Source organism: Rhipicephalus sanguineus, chromosome 11 (genome assembly GCF_013339695.2).
Source record: "Rhipicephalus sanguineus isolate Rsan-2018 chromosome 11, BIME_Rsan_1.4, whole genome shotgun sequence".
Taxonomy (NCBI): Eukaryota; Metazoa; Arthropoda; class Arachnida; order Ixodida; family Ixodidae; genus Rhipicephalus; species Rhipicephalus sanguineus.
In genome coordinates, this window is record NC_051186.1 from 40,701,773 (window position 1) to 40,722,551 (window position 20,779).

The window sequence follows — 20,779 nt, forward strand, 5'->3', positions numbered from 1 at the left end:
AGAGCAAAGGCGGCGTTATCTGAAAGCTGATACGCGTTCGCACGAAAAGAACACGACGTACAAAAGGCAAAACACACACACTTTTATTTGCTCTCTGTACAGGCTTTTTCCCAACTACGCTCAACAAGCACCAGAAGGGGAGATGAGAACACATTTGACACTTCTCGCTCCAAAGCTGCGCCCAAGGCATATAACACTATGTAGTTATATACTAAAACATTCAAGACAACACATAAATCTACTACGCGCTTTTCAAAGGCTATTACAAGGTTTGCATGACTGGGACTTTCGCGTAGTCAAAGCGCTCACAGCGAAAGTTTTGATAGAAACAAGCCAAAACTACCAACACGGCATGCACACAGAATGGTAAGAGAGTTTTGCATCTCTCGTTAAACGCATTTATGGCGGCGATTCTCAACAAAGGCGATAGAAATCAACGACCATTAACTCTAGAGTTCCACGATTTAACACACTCCCCGAAATGATACACATGATAAGTACAACATCCTATATATTTGTTTGAACACACGCGCAAGTAACAGCGGTCCTTAATCGCTGGTACAATATCGTCCACACCTGGTTTTCGTGAGGCGAAGTTGGGTGTATTGTACAAAGAGCTCGTAAAAATTGACAAAAAAAAAAGAAGAGAAAAAGTCGTAATTCGTTACCCTGGGACACGATAGGGTTTTGTCGCGCGATAGTAGCAGTCGAAAAAGCGGATGAGTGTATAGAAACAGTTTCGTAGCTGCGATATATAGTTAAGCGTTCATACCGCTTTGTTTTTAAGCATGGCATCCGAGATCGCGCTAGCGCGCGCGAGAATCTCAAAGTCCGTCGTTACGGATGCTTTAAAAATAGTTGCTAAAACATTCTAGGATACACGCGTCAACGAGGGTGACAATAACGTGACGAGGACGACGACAACAGCTCTAGCAGCGTACTGTAAGAAATACGGTATAGCGAGGGCACTAAGGAAAAACGAAACTATAGAAGAAAAATGCCTATGAAACATGTATAGCTACTCTTATAAAAGAAAAAAAAAAGGCACCAGCTACCGCAGCGCTATCGCATCACACCAGGGCGATAAATGATTTCTCTCCCCTTTGCTCTCTTATCACAGCGTATCAGAAAGGCAAACATGTAATGGGCGAATGACGACTTGGGGAGTTTCAGTGAACCTGAAATCCGTTCCCGTGGTGCGGCTTGCTGTTTGGGCTCTCGGAGTTGGTATCCATGAACGCGCACGCCGGACCGGCCTCCGCGCATGCGCGTAACTCCGCACCTGTACCAGCACCAGATTTGCGGTTCGCTAAAACTCCCTAATGTAGCGCACCGTACAAGGTCGAGTAATGTGTTAAGCGTTGTTCTTCCGCGCATGCGCGTAACTCCGCACCTGTACCAGCACCAGATTTGCGGTTCGCTAAAACTCCCTAATGTAGCGCACCGTACAAGGTCGAGTAATGTGTTAAGCGTTGTTCTCGGCGTGTGCGGTGTGCAAGCGAGTAAAGAAAGATGTGGCGGCGCTGACGCCGGCTGAGGCGGCTTCATTAAAAAAAATGGCGCACAATGGCAGCCTGCCTAATTAAAAAAAAAAGAAGATAAAACTGCTTCTCACGTCGACTTTGCGTTACAGCGGTTGCAAACATCAATTTCTTTTCCGGCCAAGAAAAAAATTGCTGATAGCAGCGCGCTGTTCCGCCAAGTACAGCGTACCGCGAAGATTTCAAAATTTTGAATGTCTTTGAGGCGCACCAAGAACAGGGCATACAAGAGCTCTTGCATTCCGCCTGCGCCGAAATACAGCCTCCGGGGCCAGCAATCGAACCCACGACTTCACGTATATGCATAATCTGCGTAGTACTGAACCAGCGCAATGCGGGCAAGAAAAACAGAACAGCCAAGGTCTCTGTCGAAACGACCTTCATTAGAGATGATTGCCAGTTGACGTCACAGATGCAGCTCAATATCTCACGGCGTCAGAACTTAACATATAGCGGCCGCGTACGGTGACGTCAGCACACAACATTACGCGCATGCGTCGCTTAACCGTGGCAGTTCTTCAGCGGATTATCACTGTTGTCGATCTGTCTCCAGGCGCAAAACGAGCCTGTGGTCCAGACGCACAATCGTACTCAAAGATGGCGTTCACGATGACGTCAGTGTAAACTATCCAATGATTGTTTTACCACCTAACACAGCGCGGCAGCGACCTCTACACACAATTCAAGGAATTCTTTGTTTCCCTCTGAAGCACACCGCACACATCCATTATGAATAAACTGTCTATCGTCCGCCGCGCGAACAAGATAGCGGGTGCGCGTCGCTCGATGGCACGGTCGGATCACATGGTCCACCGTGAAAACAAGATGGCGGACGGGTGGTCTAGACGGGCGGCGGTCCCTGCGGGTACCGCAGCATCGGGTCCAGCGAGCGGGCAAAGTTGTTGGTGAGCACGCAGCTGAAGTCCTGCTCGGACATAGGCAGCAGGCTGGCCGCGCCCAGCAGAATGAGGAGCAGCAGCTGGATGGGCAGCGCGGTGCGAGCCACGCGGCCCCAGAAGAGCGACGACCAGGGACGCGCCGACGATACGTCGTCGTCTAGCTCGGCCAGGAACATCGGCTCAGCCGCGCTGCAATGTGAGAAGCGATCACGAAGAGGCGCGTCATGAAATGCACTCGCTAAAAAAATGATATAAGAAGCTTTCACAATCTGCGCGTAAGCGTCTTAATTAGTTTGCGGCAGTGGCGTCAGTGGTCACGGTAGGTTTCAGAGTGCGCTAGACTCACCCCTACCACCACAAAAAAAAGAGAAACAATGCATAATCCTGAGGTTAAAGACAACGCAAACACGCAAGACGCCCCACAAAGAGAAAAATCAGCGCTTTTGTGTCATGTCTTTTTCCTTGTGGGGCGTCTTATGCGTTTGCGCTGTATCTTTAAACCTGAGGACAATGTACCAGCTAGGCCCAAATGAAGTTTTGAAGAATGCACAGTTTACGGGAGATGAAGCACTCCGACCTCGCCGAAAACCGCAATTTTTTAAAAGACTTCGACCAGCACGAATTCGGCTCCGCCACGGAAAATGGACGCTGTATACACATCTGGTTCGCGCAACACCGGGTTGATGTCAACGGGTTGTGACAACCAGGGTGGGATCACCGGGTGGGAATACCGGGGTGGGAATACCGGGGTGGGAATACCAGGGCGGGGGAGCACCTGGCGTAAAATCCTGGCTACGCATCTGCACCCCAAACCGTATTTCTACCGTATACACAGTCGACGTGTATACACTGTTACCTCTCCTAATTCCCCGACACACCTCTATAGACACCTACTCTATATAAATGCCGGTTATATATATACTGTCGGCGCGACTGCCAACGCGGCATGGCAGGAGCGTTACCAAAACAAGGTCCGGCGTCAAAAGGAGCGGAATTAACCCTCTATCTTTTTCGTTCACGTATCGTCTGTCGCGACTTCATATAGTATATAGCACTGGTGGCAGTGGAGCTGTGCGGCAAAGCGGCAATCATCGCCGCATATCCGCATTCTCCGCGGGCTCGACACAAAAGGAAGCGACGCCGACACATAGACAGACACGCACCAGCGCCCGTACTCTATAGAGTAGAAGGACACCACGCGCACGGGAGAGGGCGCGCGGTCTCCCGCCGTTTCCGTCTTCCTCGCGCACTTTTCTCCGCGTTCAATAGTTCTCTCTTTTTTTTTCTTTCTTATTTCGATGAACGCGACAAAAATGCCGCGCGGAAACGAGATGACACAAAGACGCGTGCGAGCGCGTCCGGACGCCGGCTTCTCCCCCTTTTTCCGTCCTGCGGCCATACATTAAGCCTGCGCAGCGAATAGATATTTAAATGCGACTCCACCCGGTCTTTCATCGTGGGGACGTAATGGATGCGAGAATGTACGTCAGCAGCCGCATGATATGTGGTTAGCAGTATAGTGTCCAACAGTAGTTAACAGTACAAGGTTTTGACTGAGCTGGGAAGTCAAACTATAAGCAGGGCGTGGGATATATTTAACACTGAACATGGTTAGCAGAATGTAGTTCACATCACAGGTATGCGCAGGGTCTGTGAGTTATATAAGCGCCGGCCAGCTATAAAGTTACGAGACCGAATTGCGCCTCCCCTACCCATAAGGGCGGGGAGAAGGAGGAGTGGGAATGGCCCTTATCCCCTAGTGAGTACAGGGACGCGAAACTTATTGCTGTGCTCGACAAAACTTCGTTGCATTGAAGAGTGCGCCACAATACTGTACTTCGTTAAATCGATGGGAAAATGCAGCGTTTCAATTGAAGCAAGAAACAGTAACGATGACGTTCATTACATCGCGAACTTCCTTATATCGAGGTCCGACAGCAAATGCCTGACGAGGGATATGCGACTGGAGACGAGAGGAAATCCGAAACTATACGTAGGGGCAGGGCTTGAGGCATTTCTTAACATAGTACGTGCTTAAAACGAGGGATGTCGCTGGAGACAAGATTTCGGGAAGCAGAAATTAAAAATTATATGCAGGTTTCGAAGCTTTACATTTTGCAATTATGTACCTAAGAAACCAAAAACAACTTGTCCAGGGATGCAACAGCCGAAATAGGATTTGGAGCAATTTTTGGAGCAGCAAAATGTTGCTTTTGGCAAAATGAACAAAAATCCAAATTTAGAGCTTTTGGAGAACAAAAATCCAAATTACGGGGAAAAAAAAAGCTAGAATTTTTACGGGGAAAAAAAAAGCTCAAATTTGGAGCCAGTATAACAAAGAATCCCTTATAGCAAAGTATAACAAAAATATGCAAAAACCATTAGCAAAGAAAACAAAAATATTCGTGCAAAAAACCATTCAAGTCAGCTAATTCGTGAACGTGAATGTTTTCGTGAACAGCGTGAACAAGCCATCTTTCCTTCATTGAACAGCAATAAAAAGCCATCTTTCCTTCATTGAGCCACCCCACAGTGCGAACAACGACTAAGTCCACATGAGCCACCCCACAGTGCGAACATTTGCAGGACCTGTCCACAAATTATTCGCAGGACCTGTCAAATTATTCGACAGGCCTGGCAACCTGGGAATTTGGGAGCTAATGTAAAGCAGGACAAGTGGGGGTAGTGAAAAAGGAAAACTGGCATACTGGGAATTTGGGCTTTTGATTGTTTTTCTTTTAAAGCAGGAGCAAGTGGGGGTAGTGAAACTGGGAAGAAAAAAAACACTCCTGCTTTACAAATAACCAACGCTTTTGTCTATTGTTTTATTCCTTCAATGTTTGCAAACTGGGAGCGCAGAAAAAAAACACTCCTGCTTTACAAATCAAGGCCGCAGAAACGCCATACACAGCCCACCTATCGATCCTCAAATGATTGCCAATAATGTTTGTCTATTGTTTTCAAGGCCGCAGAAAGCGATCATAATAGTAGCTCCAAATGATTGTAATTACAATAATTTTTTACGGCGCGTGCACGAATGAGTAATAGCGATAAGGAACATAATAGTATGTGCTGTGTCCCTGAAGCTAGTACGGCGCGTGCACGAATGCCCCTTCTAAATCTCAGTAAGGAACAAAATGTGCTGTGTCCCTGACAGCTCCGCAGGACACCAGTACTAATAGCCCCTTCTAAATGCGGCAAAAGCTCTGGCACACCAGTGTACTCAGCGTCTTAAAAAGCGTTCTGCACTACTGTCCTTTTCATTGCGATAAAACAAGCACATGAAATTGGACACTGAGCACTCGACGAGTCCTTTTATCTCCTATTGCGATAAAGTCCAAAGATAACTATCCCTGTGCATGGTTCTACCGACTAAAAGCGCGCGAGTGCGGGCGAGTTTTTGCGTCATCTCCTGAAGCGTATAAAGATATCAAATTGATAAGCCAGCCCATCTCCGTCACATAGTATGTTCGGAGGGCGCATGTGATAACACCACTCCGCTCGGGAAGTGCCATCGAAGCATAGGAAGATGCGGGCGAGAACGCGCCCCTGAAGCCCGTCTTCAAACGAGCCAGCCCATCTCCGTCACATGAAAAGACGTGAGAGGGGGGGGGGGTGTGATAACACCACTCCGTCGGGAAGCCGCCAGCGAAGTAGGAAGCATAGAAGAAACGCCCCGCCCGTCTTGAACGAGCATAAGGGCGCGGTGAGAGGGGGGGGGGTGTGGCGCGCGCGATATCTCGGCAGCCATCAGCGGGCGCTCGTATATTGCTTCTAAGGGCGCTCAATGCGAAGACACTGTGCAGAAAGAGCGTCTTTCCCTGGGCGGCCGTATTCTCTTACACCAAGCGTGGGTATATCCTTTTGAGCTCTCAATGCGAAGACACGCGAGTGCAGATACAAAAGTCTTTCCCTGGAGCGGCCGTATTCTTTACACCAACTAGAGTTACGCGAGCCTCACTTCGTAAAATTACAATTTGTTTTCGCATTCATTGCTTCGTCCTTGCGGTGAAACTGACTTTTTTCTTTTCTTTCGCGGGGGGGTTAGGGTTAGGGTATGCGCGTCTGTTGCGGTGAAACTGACTTTTTTCTTTTCTTTCGCGGGGGGGTTAGGGTTAGGGATGCGCGATGCCCACACTGTGTTGGATGCAGATGCCCACACTGCAACGCGGCCTCTGACCAACGCGGCCTCTGTTTCTCGCTCAAATTTGCGCAACTGAGAAAATTTTAAGCTGGTCGGGCATTTTGGCGCAATTTTAACAAATTTCACGGTTTTGGCTCAGCTTGGAGCAAAAATAAGGATTGTATTGTAAATTGGCGCAATTGGCGCAGCTGTTGCATCCCTGCTTGTCTTGTGGGAACTCAAATCCGCTTGCATACATTCAGACCAGCCTTTTGCATTTCCTAACCCAGGGGTCTCAAACATGCGGCCCGCGGCTTCACGCGGAATGAAGATTTGTGAGTGCTAAACAGCACTCGCATTATTTTCTCGCCTATTTAATAGCGCTTTTTCGGGTAAGTACATATAGATGGGACTGGCTCTATTATTTTTTTTTTTTTTTGAGGCAGGCACCCATGCGGTCACTATGAGTTGAAACTTTGAAACATCACCATGGAACAAAAACTACATTTCAGAATCGGCGTCCAGATTTTAGTCAGAGTGGAAATCAGCAGTGATATATTTTTCGAAACCAGACGTCAAATCCCCTTCAGAAATGACCCATATATGAGATATGGGAAAGGCGTTCTTCAAATGGCAAGGTTGGGTTAATTTTGTTCATTCTCTCCGCTCCCCTCCCCCCCCTCGCTCCTACCACCATCTTCACTGTCCCAGCCCTTGTGGGACTAAATTTCGTGACTGTGGCCCACTACTGAGGTGAGTTTGAGACCCTTTCCCTAACCTTAGGGTGGGGACAACAATTGTGGGAGAGCACGCGCGCCCATTTCCTTTCCTTAAGGCTGGCGCTCGCGAACTGACGGCGGGAGCCAAGTGACCACTAGGAGAGGAGCCCGTCGCCCTCCGGACAACCCCTTCTTTCCCGCCGCTCCTCGCGCCAATCCTCACATCCCAACACGGGAAAGGGAACTCGCCCTGCGAGGGAAACAACCCTCGCGGTGGGGAGGGACACGGGAGGTGAATAAAACAACCGAGCAGACGGTCTCTCGTGCTCTGCTGACCTTCCAGGTACCACTTCACCGCTCCAAGATCCGCGAGCCGACCATCGACCGAAGGTGTAAGCGTTACCCTTGTTTTCTACTAGAGCGGACTATCCCTCTGCGCGACATTTGCGCGTTATTGCTAGAGTAGCAATAAAGTGTTGTTTGGTTGTTCTAGCCTGTTGCCTTATTCGCCCGAACCCGTCGTAGCTGCGATGACTCGCGCTACGGGAAGGGGACGTTGATGTGCACGTGCACGGTACGACTATGTGCGGCTGGGACCGGAGCTAGCTTCTGGCACCAGCCGTGCATAGAGCGGACCCCCACACAATAAAGACATGGAATCAAATCAAGTGCTGCAGCATTTGTGTCTGTCCCATCACCAATAAACTTCGTATTCTATCTTCATTAAAAAGACCGAAACGTGGACTTTAGTGGCATTTCCTTGTTTGCCAATGCTGTCAATAACAGGTCTCCATCTAACTTGTTTATTTCTATCGTGTTTGACAAAAGTGTGAGATTGAGTGGTTTATGGAGGACCGGATTTGAAGGTACAGACTATACTATTAAGTTAAATGATGGTCGAATCTTAATGTAATGAAGTCACACCTGAGAAGAAAATGGTTCTGTGATATCTCATGCCAGTTATATACATATATCTGTTGCGAAAGAAAAGGGATCCCTTTCTTCGCAACAAATATATGTATATAACTAGCATGAGATATGACAGAACCATTTTATTCTCAGGTGCGACTTCATTACATTAAGATACGACCATCAAATTGGCGACTACCCCTTTGTAGCACGAAGTCAACGAAATTATACGAATTTCTTCACCGCAAGAAATCCGTATGGATTTTCTTGTTGCTTCGTGCTACAAATGATTCGCTGTCAATTTCCGTTTCTTAACCCTTCCGCTACCTTGCGGGATTCCGCAGAACCGATTCGAACATATCCGTTGCATTGTAATACCGGCAAAACAGTTTGTCATTACTTCGCTATACCTAATACTTCCTTATAAACCGTGGCTGTTTGTAATGAGTTCTGACTGCAATACACTAAGTTATGTTTATGGAATGACGAAAAAGTCAGTTTCGTCACACGGACGATGCAATGAATGGGATAGCAATGAACTGAATGTTAGACGAATTAAGGCTAGCAGCTCACTCCTCTAGCACCTGACCTTCGTGCTGCCTATAGCTTCAAGGCAGACTAGGCTTTGAGAAAGCAGCACGTACAAAGGTATCAACCTTCTGCTGATCCCTGTCAAGCAAGGGTGCACACAACCGTGTACGGCTGCTCAAAGTGCGCAGCCCCCACCTTTGGGACCCCCATGGGTCTTTCGCACAAAGGAAGATGGCCAGCGCGTTTCCTCTACGGTTGAGCCGCGATCAATGGATGCCATCACACACTATCCCTTGCAAACAGAACATGCGATGCATGGGGCGATCATGGTGACGGCAAAATGCACCTGTGGTGGCCACAAGAAAGACCAAACAGGACCAGGTCTTTCTCGTCTTCATTGTTTTGCGCTGTTTTCTACTATGAATATGCACCAACAACCTCAAGTTCACATGCTCAAGTTCAGTGCGCGCCGGGCGCAATCAGTTTCGATTTCGACCTTGAAATTCGATGATGAATATCTCGAACTACGTGCAACTCTTGTGATTTCTAAAAAATAGGTATGCCGTAATTGGCACGCACCACAACTTTGTAATATTAAACACGCGCCCTCTAGTCATAATTAAAAAGGTTAATTAACGGGTTTTTGTGAATTAATTCCAACAGTGTCATTTTAACTGCGGCAAAGTATTTCGCCTTGATGTGGAGTTAGTGTGCGAAAACGGCAGGAGCCTTACAATACAGATTTTTATAAAAAATCTGTATTGTCTAAAAAAAAAACACCCTGTATACACACACACATGAACATACATAAGGGCAGTCGAACCCCCCCCCCCCCCCCCCCCCCAAAAAAAAAATTCTGGCTATGCCCTGGTTCCATTCTATCTAGCCTATAATGTCCTGATCACTTATGTGTCATGTTTTTGCTTTCATTGATGTTTTCATTGTTCTAAAAACCAGTGTTCCCATTCTTTTTCTTTTCATAACTTTTTTATTTCTTACACTTACACACTGTGCGCCCCCCCCCCCCCTCAAACTTTATTATTTACATTTGTGGAATGACCATGAGCCTTCAGGTTAGAATGCAATGAAACCTGTGACAGGTGAGCTGCTGATTTCAAAAAGCAATACTTTTGTCATTTTTATCCGGGAGTCAAACAAGTAATTCGACTGAGTAGTGTGCCAGATTAAGGCACACACAGCATTCCAGAAACCTTGCTCTTAAAAGAGTGCCCCTTCAGAGTCACACAGTGAGAGGCCTTGAGATATTTCACAGCAGAGTCAACTGATTGCTAGAAGTTACCTTGGCAAGACAGCAGACTCCGGACGCAGTCCCTTTCTTCATATGCATAATTTTTTGCCATACTCGAAGAGTCTCCTTTTCATAAAAAAATTTTTGCTCTATGATTTCTGCGCTGCAGTCCTTTTCAGGTGGATTCATCTGTTCCCTCTTCCGCTTCCCGAAATACATAAATCTCACGAAATTCGCACAACATAAAAAAAACAACAACCTTGGAGGTCACTTAAGCTTTGCTTTTAAGAGTGCCGCGCGATAGCATTATGAGGCATTGTCTGCATCGCCTTCTCATTCACTTGTCATGCTTCACTTCTCGGAAGACACCTCAACTGTACTGTGAGGGAACGTCTGTGCGCATGACATTGGCTGTTGTAAACCTTCTTATGGCGCCTACTGCAATTACATTTGTGAAGTGCCCCCAATGTGCCTGTAATATGCGCACCGCACCTACATGGCTGCATACTTTGTTGATGCTGTGGCGGATGACAATGAATTATAGCTCAGCCCTGTGTAATGGTTGGCAGCGTTCAAGCACCCACTCGTTATGCAATTCGCATGGAGCAAAGTCTGGTGCAATTCTACGCTTTGCCACGCAATGCTACATGTGTTAACGTGACTCCTTGCCCAACATGACGACTGCATAGCAGTGATGCTACCGAGGATTTCTGATTTGGAGCAATTTTTGGAGCAGCAAAATTTTCGTTTTGGAGCACTTTGGAGCAGCAAAATTTTCATCTTGGAGCACTTTGGAGCAGATAATTTTGCATCTGGGAGCACTTTGGAGCAGCGAATTTTACATCCTGGAGAGCAATACAGAGGCATATTGCATTAACATTCAAGCACCCGAGTATTATTATGGGGCTCTTATGAAGGCTAGAAATATTTCGATTCATTGCAAATCTCATGGAAAAAGTCATCCCAGGAGCACAGGCGTGCGCACACAGGGGGGGGGGGCAGGGGGGGCGCCCCCCCTAATCACCTAAAGGGGGGGGGGAGCGCAAAATCTGCCCCGTACATTGACCCTTGCGATAGCAATTATATGGACACTCTCGGCGGATTTTTGCCGTCGCCGTTGCCGTAATTTTCCGTTATAAAGTCCAAATTAACAACATCACCACGCGCATTCTAGCCGCGGGTAAAAGCTCGCGAGCGCTGGCGACAAACGCGGCTGAAGCGGAGATTAAACTAGCCGACCGTCTGTCTCCGCCGCACGGACAGCGCATGAGATAACATCTTCCCGCGTGCGGGCCTGCCGTCGATTGCTCATCAAACAGAGGGAACGCCCCGCCCGTCTTTCGTAAGGAGCATGAAGGGACGCCAGAGGAGCGGAAGAGGGGGGGGGGGGGCGCATCGCTCGAAGGGCGCAGTCGCTTGCGCGCGCGCTATCTCGAAGCATCAGGAGACGGCTCGTAAACTTGCTGTGCTCTCAACGCTTACTTCGCGTTAGAAACTCGGAGCAGAAAACGCTTCGGTTCCTGGAGGGGCCATATTCCCTTAAACCAGCGTTTTGTTCAGTTACGCCAGATCGGATCCAAAAGAGTTAGCTGCTAGTCTTACTTTGTTTCACAATACAATTTTTTGGTATCGCATTCATTGCTTCGCTCTTAAGCGAAACTGAGTTTTTTTTTTTAACCGTTAGCTATTGAACCCCGAAAGCGAGGGGCGGACGTGTAACATGGCGTAGCCGCTTCACCGTGGGCCGTCAGCGACGGGCCCGCTACTGACAGCTGCGCATTTGCGGCTGCTCCGACCAGGAGATATGACTTTACTATTGAGGTGACATTTTTAAAAAATCAGGCAAAAAATTCGAATTGGAACCCTTGCACGTGAGCTCGAAAGGGCAGGGCCTTTTAGGGGGTATTTACCGCCGAGTGATTACAAACTCAGACGTGCTGGCGGAAGGAATTACGAAAAAAGCACTTCTGGATGAAGATAGATGGATAAAGTATATCTGAGGAAAACTGTCAACGCGTTTCCACCGTTCGCGTGCTCTTCCATAAACGCGAAGCAAAGAAAATTCGATATTGTCCCATATATCTACTGCAAGCGATCCCAGATTTCATTCCGCGATGTCTGGAAACAGAAGTGACAGACATTTTAGCGGCACGCATGTAGTTATTACTGAACACTGCTTTCCTTACGTGCCGTGCGACGCTTGAAACGAGATATCAGCAGCGTTTCTGCAACAGACGACGTCCGCCGATCAATCCCCGTCGCACTTTCTCACTACCGAGAGGCCTAGACGTCACGAGCCTCTGCGGAGAGCGCGTTTCGCTGTCGAGCCGACTTGTAGAACAGACGCTGCGTCGGCATCGTGCACGGCATCGTGGCTTATTCGGGACGCACGCCCGAGCGCTATTTATTCAGCGGAATAATTCTTGGTCCATGGTTGCGACTTTGGCAGCCCCAAGATCAAGGTGCACATGTTCTGATGCGCCGGCCGTGCGATTGCCGGTGATAGACGCCCCCAAACCCGAGACTTTGGCGCAGTTTGGCGCAATTTTCGTCGATATTATCAGGATGGCGCAGCAAATACAATTTGGCGCAATTTGGCGCAGTTGGCACAGGAGTGGAATCACTGCTGCATAGGGTCTTTAACAAAGTAGTTTGAAGCACTGGCATGGCTCTGTCGTAAAACACCCGGCTGCCACACAGAATACCTGGGTTCAATTCCTCGAACCCTAATTTTTATTCTTTGCATCCATTGGGATTTATCGCTCACAATCAATGCTGCCGATGCCGACACTGACATTACCTTTCCTGCGACACTGGCTCTTCAAAGCTGTTACGTTAGAAAAAGAAACGCTAAGAAATTGTCACATGCTGCTTACCCTGACTGTTGGGCTTCCATTGTAGACGGAATGATCTCTTCTTCAAGACTTGGATCATGCTAGAAAAGAAGAAGCAAAAAAATTCATACTGCAACCATCACAATTATTCAAAAGCAGTTAATGGCGCGCCCATCCACCTTTTGGACTTGAATCGCATCCGCAATGATCGACTCCCCAGGAAAGCACAAAAAGCGCACGAAACTCAGTGCTTAACTCTAATCATATTTCAACACTGACTCACAACGCTGTTGCAGATTGCAAAGACCATGTCGGTCACGCTTGAGAGAGTGCAGGGACTTTGCTCTTGTTACCTTAAACGACTCAGAGCTGCACTGTGAATGATGGATGTTATAATGGTGTGTGCTGTATTATTGGTTCGTACAACTAAGGTCACTGAAGCCTTACCACCAGCACTTTCGATTCAGGAAGTAATTCAGTACTAACTTATAAGTGTCAGCTCAAGAAGCAACAAACAAATGCAACTGAGCAAAGCAGTGGTTCAAGCCAAGCTTTGCAGAAATGAAGTCGAGCATTGCTTATGCCGTGTTTTGAAATGCACTGGCTGCAAGTTTTCTTTGCTGATACTACGCGATACTAGGCGTTCATCTGCAGTGGTGGCCATCTCCACTGACATAACGAAGTTAGTTCATGAGGCTTTATGTCGGCAAGACACATCAAGGTTATGAGGTTTTCCAGCGAAATTTTGACTTATTGACATTTTTTAAATGTGAACCTAATATATTTAGGTGCATGGGTGTTCTTACGCTTCAGTTTCATCGAAATGCATGCGTCGCAACCGACAACTTCGTGTTCATTAGCAGAACACCACAGCTGGAGAGTTATGCGACACAACGGCATGACCGTCCAGAAGGGGGTGAGGAGATGAGTTGGTACAGTGGTGTCTTACCGGTATTAGGTCGGACTGGAGCAGGTCCTTGCGGAGGGCGCTGGCTCGGAGTGCACACAGTGCCAACAGGGACTGCAGAAGGGCAAGCACTTCGCCCGCCTCCTTGGTCTTCTTGTGCTTGCGTGGCTGTCCAGCGTCGGAGTCGCCCTCGCATGGGGGCGTGGACTCTTGTATCGTGTTCAGGGCTTTAGCCGCGGCAGGAACCGGTGTAACTGGTCTTGCAGCACCTGAAGAAACACACAGAATGGAGGAGGGGTTGGTTCAAAGCACACTGGCTGCAATCTGATCACATGCACAGAAATAAGGTCCAACTAAAGGTTCTATCATGTTAGGCTGTAATACGGCAAAGTGATGACTCCAGGGCATTCTTAGATGAGATTTAAAAGCAAACTGCAAATGACAGGAAATGTCAGCATGAAGTGTAGGGTCCCTGCTTATTTGGGGAAGGGGGCTCGGAGTTGAAGGAGCTGTGCACATTGAGGGACGCAGAGCAAATCAATATGTCATTGTTGTGGTAAAAATTGGATATGTACTAGTGAGTCGGCCCGTTGGAACAGATTCTCCTATACAATTTTCTGCGCACCAAACACAGGGACAAAGGACAACACATGCTCGTCCGTGTGTTGTTCTTCTTTGTTCCTGTGTTGTGTGCAAGAAAATTGTGAAGTTGGAGGTGTATACAGTAAAAGCTCGTTAATTCGACTCTCGTTAATTCGGAAAATCGGTTAATTCGGACACGTCATCTGGTCCCTGTAAATATACACATCACTCTATGAGACTGGGCGCTCGTTATTTCGGACAGATTTGACGCAGATCGGATAATTCGGCGACTTTCAGGCCGCTGGCGAGGCTCGAAAACGAAAAAAGAACAATTCGGAACAAAAGTGAAGCTCAAACGCAGCATCGCCATGGACATCAATTGTCGACTTGGCTTGACTTGAGACTGGTTGACCGCCTTTTCTAAGCGTGTGCCATTTAATTGCTTTGTTCCCGTTGGTGTGCTGCATCGTTAAACGTCGTTTTATCGAGGAACGATTCAGTACGGCTCCTTTAGCTTGATTGTTGCTGGTGCTTTTGTGCTGACTTTTCGTGTGAACGCACTCTCCGCCGATGGCAACGCCGGCGAAGCGGCCCAAGTACGAGGCGAAGGACTTCACCACCAAAGTAGAAATTTTGCGTGCCCTGAAAAATGGGCTCTGCCGACAAGGAGTTGCTCCTGTGCCATGACGTCGGCAAACAATACGACGTGAGTCTCCTGAGCGCAGTTAGCATTCTTGCGTGTGTGTGTGGCAGAAACACGCCTGCGCACGCCATTGCCAACTGTTTCAGGCACAGTTGCTTTGTTGTACCCGACTCCAGCGATGCCGAAGTGTCGCCGGACGACGGTGCCGATGATGGGCAGGATTTCGGAAGTGTTATGCCTGATGCAGTGACACTAGAGAATTATCGGCATTGATGATGGCGTTGCCACTGCCGGCTGTCTGACTGATGAGCAAATCGTCAAGGAAGTGATGCATGGCACGAATCCGAGGAACGAAGAGCCTGAAGAGGAGCAGCCACACCATGAGCCACACGGGCCTCCTCGCACTGTGAAGGAAGTCGCGGAGGCCCTCGTCGACCATGAAGAATTTCGTTTTGGCACTGCAGGCAGCATGCGAGCTGCTGAGCACCTTGAAGGGCTCAGAAAAATTGTGTCAGCGCGAATTTCTGCTCGAAAACAGACACGCATCCGCGATTACTTTGTAAAGTAAAGGTATTTTGAAAAAAACTCTTGCATTTACTGTGTTTATTTCGACCATTCGATAATTCGGACATTCGGTTAATTCGGATATTTTTTCCGGTCCCTAGAAATCCGAATTAACGAGCTTTTACTGTATAAACATGGTTGATTCCAGAAGTGTAAGTACATGTTTAGAACAAAATGCAGCTCTTAAGGAACTGCTAATGTATGCAGCCCAAGGGAGAGGTATCTTCTGAATGGTGTTGGGTGGTTTCCTGTAAGGTTTCCTGGGTGACGGCTTGGCCTCAATAATCTTGTTCGCACTTTTGCGGCTTTCTTTTCAAATGTATCGTACTTTGGCTGGTGTTGACAAGAATCATGAACAGGTGTTCCATATTTTGACTTTTTCTGCAAACCATTCCTTCCTTAACACCGCTTAGTTGACACTGACCTATTCCTTGGTTAGTAGTGAACGGTTCACTTTCTGACTGCATTTAGTCGTGCTCGACCTTTGGAGCAATCTTAATATTTGCCACAGCCATCAGCATTGAGGGATGGCACAACCACTAACCAGGATCTGGCGGTAGCGGGCCACCAGGAGCCGTGGTGGCAGGTTGGCGTCCTTGTCCCGACCCTTGAGCCATTTCCTGGTGGCGATCATCCACAGAGCCAGCTGCTGGAGGGCGCTGCTGTAGTGTGGACAGCGCAGCAATGCCCATCGCAGACGCTCCTGGTAGTTCCACGCGTTCTGGCATACCGTGTCCCAGCGTGCAGCAGCAGCCTGTAAAACCAAGTAAGGCGGTTGTGCGTCAGCAAAGCCACAGCTGGCAGACAAAATGAAGTGTTGGTGTACAGCATTCACAGATTCAAACGCAACATCAAAACTTTCAGCATAACGATTGGTATGCGCAACTGCTCGAGATAACTGCATCATGCGGCTATGAATCTGGCCACTAAAGGTAATGCTGGTTCTGATGCAAGTCCTCCCGGGTCGAAATCACACCAATATGACATGCATTGAAAATGGTGGAAACGGAAGTAATGTGCATTACTTAGCCCTAAATTTTTGTATTTACTCTGTGGAGCACTGTACATCACTGAAGACTTCAACATATACCGCAGTTTATAAACGCAGCTGAGTCCCCTAGGAATTTCTGAGGGGTTCTTGCAATGGTTCAACATACACCATACTCGACATACAGTCAACGTCCGATTTTTCGGACTCCCTAGGGACCGCGAAATCGTCCGAAAAATCGGGTAGTCCGAAAAAACGAATTAATGCTTTTTACTCCGCTAAGCGGTCAAATCGCCACAGCCACGTCTGAAATAGATTTAATGCCTCCCAGTACAATTATCAGGCATTTTGGTGCTCGCCCAGGTTCTCGCAAATACATTCGGCACCTGCCGCGAACCCCGCTTAACTACGTGCGTGCCAACCGCCACTTTTGCATCTCCTGATGAGCGCCGCTGATAACAGCAAAGCGCAGAATAGATTACGGCTCTCTCGCATGAAGGTTGGAAACGATGACGTGGAACACAAAGACTGTGGCGGAAGAGCGGACGACTCGTCCTGCTTTCCCCGATGCGTGTGTGCATGTAAACGATACGATGCGCACACACATCGCCGAATCTCCGCCGATACGCAGCATTTGCTGCCGTGTCAAGCCGATCGTTTCTAGTTGTGTGCAGCACATCGCCAACTAAGCTGACGCCGTCACTGTACTGTTGCTGTATCGTACGCACGCATTTATTATGAAAGGGTTCGTGATGCGCACTTTGTTCCTGACCGCACACGGGCGCGGCAATGGCAAGCTGGTTTCGTCCGTGAAGGCAACGCGTCTGTGCGGCGCACTTTGCCGTCTCGCACAAAGAGGCAGCAGGAATGGCGGCGCGGCGCATTTGGGTTCTCGCCTATTAAATGCGTGCAGTACGCATGGAACTGCGCTAGGCCACATGCACTACCGAGCAGTTAACTGAGATTCTTATCGTAAGGGTTGTCAGCGATTAAGCCGTACTGGCGCGTTTGCCACCTGCCGCCATCAGGCCTCCGTGCATTTCCGCGGCTTATCCGTAAAGACATCGCCGCACGGCGCCGTGATAGCGACCCCTTTGAATTTCTGGTCTGCTTCACCCCATAACACTTCGGCATTGCGACGAAGCTGACTTTCGGACTCTGCTGCTGTCGCAACAGATCGACTCGCGAAAGCGCTGGTTCGAACCTACGAGATGATAGACGCGGCTGAGGTGGGGGCTTCAAATAATGCCTTTCGGACCTGCAATTTGGGCAGAAAGTCTGAAAAATCGGACGCGGAATAGTCTCAGCGACCGAAATTTCGGACGTTCTAATACATTGACGTCTAAGGGGCTGGTGACGGTGCCGCGAATGCGTCCGAATTTTCGAGCATGTCCGGAAAATCGGGCGTCCGAAAAATCGGCAGTTGACTGTATCTGGACTTGACCAGACTTATCATGAGCATGAGACGTAACAACGGAATTTTCATGTCAGCTACAACTTCACTATCACAGTATCGCACAAATCCAGCCGTGAGGGTTCGTACCTTAAGCCTTTTCTGCAGATGAGGATCTCTGATCTTTTGTCCTTGAAGCCAGTCCAGGAGGATCTTGTACCTGCGGCACTCATCAAGAAAGTCCTGGAAGGACAAGATTTTGACAGAAATATTAATACCATTTCTTGAAAGGCTGCAATGTGAAGGATCAAGAGTATCGTAAAACGTTGAGTGTATGCCACGTTCAGTAAAAACCGATTCAAATAAAGCCATTAATAATTGTTGCAAGCCACCAAGAATTGCCTAAAATGCGCAGTTTCATTTTTCTTATCTTTTTTCCTGGCCTAGAATTTCGTGGCTGCCATATTGAATTTCAGTGCAGAAACTAACCTCACCCGCACCCCCAATATCAACTGCATTATCCATTTCTTTTTTTTTTTCTTTCTTTAAAGAGAAGCCTTTTTGCCAAGTTGGAGCAACTTTTGAGTCCATTTTCTCAGTGTCTGGGACACATTCAAGGGCGCCACCTAGGAACGGCGCAGTCAAGGGGTTTTTACTTGCATAATATCAGTGTCGACTAATGCTCGCTAACTGTTGGCTATCTGCTCTTACAACAATGTAATAAAGTAATACATGTGCACTACTAAGCCTCTGCCTTACTTTATTAAGCAATTACACACAATAAAATCACTACAAATTTTCTATATTTCTTGTGGAGTGGGGGGGGGGACACTTGTTTCGTTTTTTACGATAGATTAAAGGCTGGTAATGAGCCACTTTCAAAGGCACAGGAACAGGTCTCTGTGAAATGGACCGACGAAAAGGAGGATCAATGAAATGAAAAAGTAAGTGGAAAAAAACAAACAGAAGCGATACTCACGCTGTGCGAGTTAACAAGCGCAGTCAGTTCTTCGAGGTCTTCCGGGACCTTGTCCGGTCCAAACCGGTCGGGAACCGTTCGAGCCACTGTTCCAGACGCAGCAGCGCCTCTTCTACATCCGAAACGTCGGGCCTCTGTTCTTGTTCTTGTTCAAAGGCTTTCTCGGGAGCCACAGTTTCCAGCAAATCGGTCAATTCGTCTAAAGTAAACAAGAAAATAAAAATAGCGTGCAGTAAAGGGAGAAAGAGACGCAAGTTATGTTTCTGTACACTGTACTGTTGGTGAAAATAAGATGCCAATGTTAAAAAAAAAAAAAAAGATATTGGCATGCGTACCATCAGCTTCGCTGCTCTCGGACGAGCTTCGCATGCGTCTGAGACGCTGATCATTGCTGATGTTGCTGACGAGCACATTTACAACTTGGTGCTGAAAATAAATACATAAATACCACATTTAGAGCTTTGCATATCATGATAGTGCATATTTAGCTACTCTAGACCACATATACCAGAGCACTATTGAAGAATAAGGTGCCCACTTTATTCCAAAAATCCTCTATTATTAGCAGATGTTTTCCTTGATAAAACTAAAAAAAAAAAAAAACAGTACTACAGGCTTGGTTTATTGTCACCACATCACCAGTTAAATAAGTAGCTATATATTATTATAAGTTGGACATATTAGACCCAATTAGGCTGTAGAAGAAAAGATCCACTTGGTTTTCAAACTCACCAGAATATACAAGTTAGTCGTAATCGGCAAAAAATACTTCGACAAAACATTGCATTAATGTAATGCGAAAATATTGCGAAGTTGGAACTACATGGTAGAATGTAAAAGCTTTCAGGAATGCCTCGAGGTACAATATGCAAAGCAGGGGCTCCATAAATTGTTGTTAACCAACTTAAACTGCTGCTTTTCTGCACGACATTCTCGTTTCTCGTTGAAGTCGTCAGTGGTTACTCACGAGGTTCTGCGAAGCAGCTCCGGCGATTGGAAGCTTCTCCGGCGTAACTTCGCCGTGCTCGCCGGCAACAGGAGGAATGATTGACGAGGAAGTAGCGCCTGAGAAAAAAAAAAAAAAAAAACGTGACTAATTAATCCAAATTTGTCGCACTTATACTAAAACGGCAGTGTTCCTGTCACTTGTCTTCTGCACTGCTATTTGGTACCTTTATAACAACAGTTCACTTGACAACTTGAACATGGAATGGTAAACACTGCCCTGTGCAGTTACTTTACATAAGTTTTCTTGCTAGCAAACTCTTTCCCCAAACTGTCGCTGTCTTCCCATTATTGGGTCGACGATTATGTAGACGAGTTGCTATTGATGCTGGCTTTCTTGCGCAGCCAATTATTGCAATTCTACTGCCTTTAAACAAAGCACACTCGTAGATCGGTTCCAGTTGGCAGTGTAATGCCCTCCGGACAATCACCTGAAGCCTACAGGCTACAGTTCGAGAAGTGCAACACCAAGCTGAACGCATGGCACTCTGGATACATCTAAAAGTAGAAAAGTAGTTTTCTTACTGCCTTTTTTTTGACAATTGTCTTGCTCGATCTTGTTAAAACAATTTCTTCTTTGTATGTTAATATGCACGTGCAGATGAAAGACAAAAGAAAGAAGTGACAAATAATAGGAAACAGTGTTTTCTTTCTTTCTTTTAAGCATCCGCTCTACATACGGTGTATGTAGTAGGTCAAGCGTAACCGACTGACATAAGCTGTTGCCCTAGGTTTCATAATATAGGATGCAGCTGTGTATAAACATGGAAGTTGAGAACTTTTAGTGATAGCAGCAGAGACTTGCTGAGAACCAAGTCACCAGAAGAAGGTTCTGCGAAAGTTCATAGATGCACTTACCAGTTAATTGCTGACTTGTTCAATGTCTTCTTGAATTGGTTCCTTGTCCTGCAAA

At 47.3% G+C, this 20,779-nt stretch overlaps 1 protein-coding gene across 1 annotated transcript; it reads right to left on the minus strand.

Moving 5' to 3' along the window:
• Positions 1–62: 62 nt before the first annotated feature.
• Positions 63–19,930, minus strand: LOC119374686 (klarsicht protein-like). The gene is made up of 9 exons (XM_037644859.2): positions 19,829–19,930; positions 19,197–19,287; positions 18,862–19,060; positions 18,033–18,125; positions 16,046–16,255; positions 13,755–13,981; positions 12,848–12,906; positions 1,394–2,629; positions 63–1,282 (listed from the first exon to the last, which is right to left on the minus strand). Exons 5-8 carry the CDS (start codon positions 16,227–16,229, stop codon positions 2,383–2,385), a joined length of 717 nt encoding a protein of 238 aa, XP_037500787.2. The 5' UTR covers positions 16,230–16,255; positions 18,033–18,125; positions 18,862–19,060; positions 19,197–19,287; positions 19,829–19,930; the 3' UTR covers positions 63–1,282; positions 1,394–2,382.
• Between the last annotated feature and the right edge of the window lie 849 nt (positions 19,931–20,779).

What these genes read in the sequence shown, in the direction of transcription:
- LOC119374686 (XM_037644859.2), bottom strand. Translation starts at nt 16,229, where the DNA reads ATGCCAGAACGCGTGGAACTACCAGGAGCGTCTGCGATGGGCATTGCT. An exon ending in CCCGCTACCGCCAGATCCTG is followed by an intron (nt 13,982 to 16,045) that starts GTTAGTGGTTGT and finishes GTGTTTCTTCAG; the next exon opens with GTGCTGCAAGACCAGTTACA. An exon ending in TCCAGTCCGACCTAATACCG is followed by an intron (nt 12,907 to 13,754) that starts GTAAGACACCAC and finishes CTTCTTTTCTAG; the next exon opens with CATGATCCAAGTCTTGAAGA.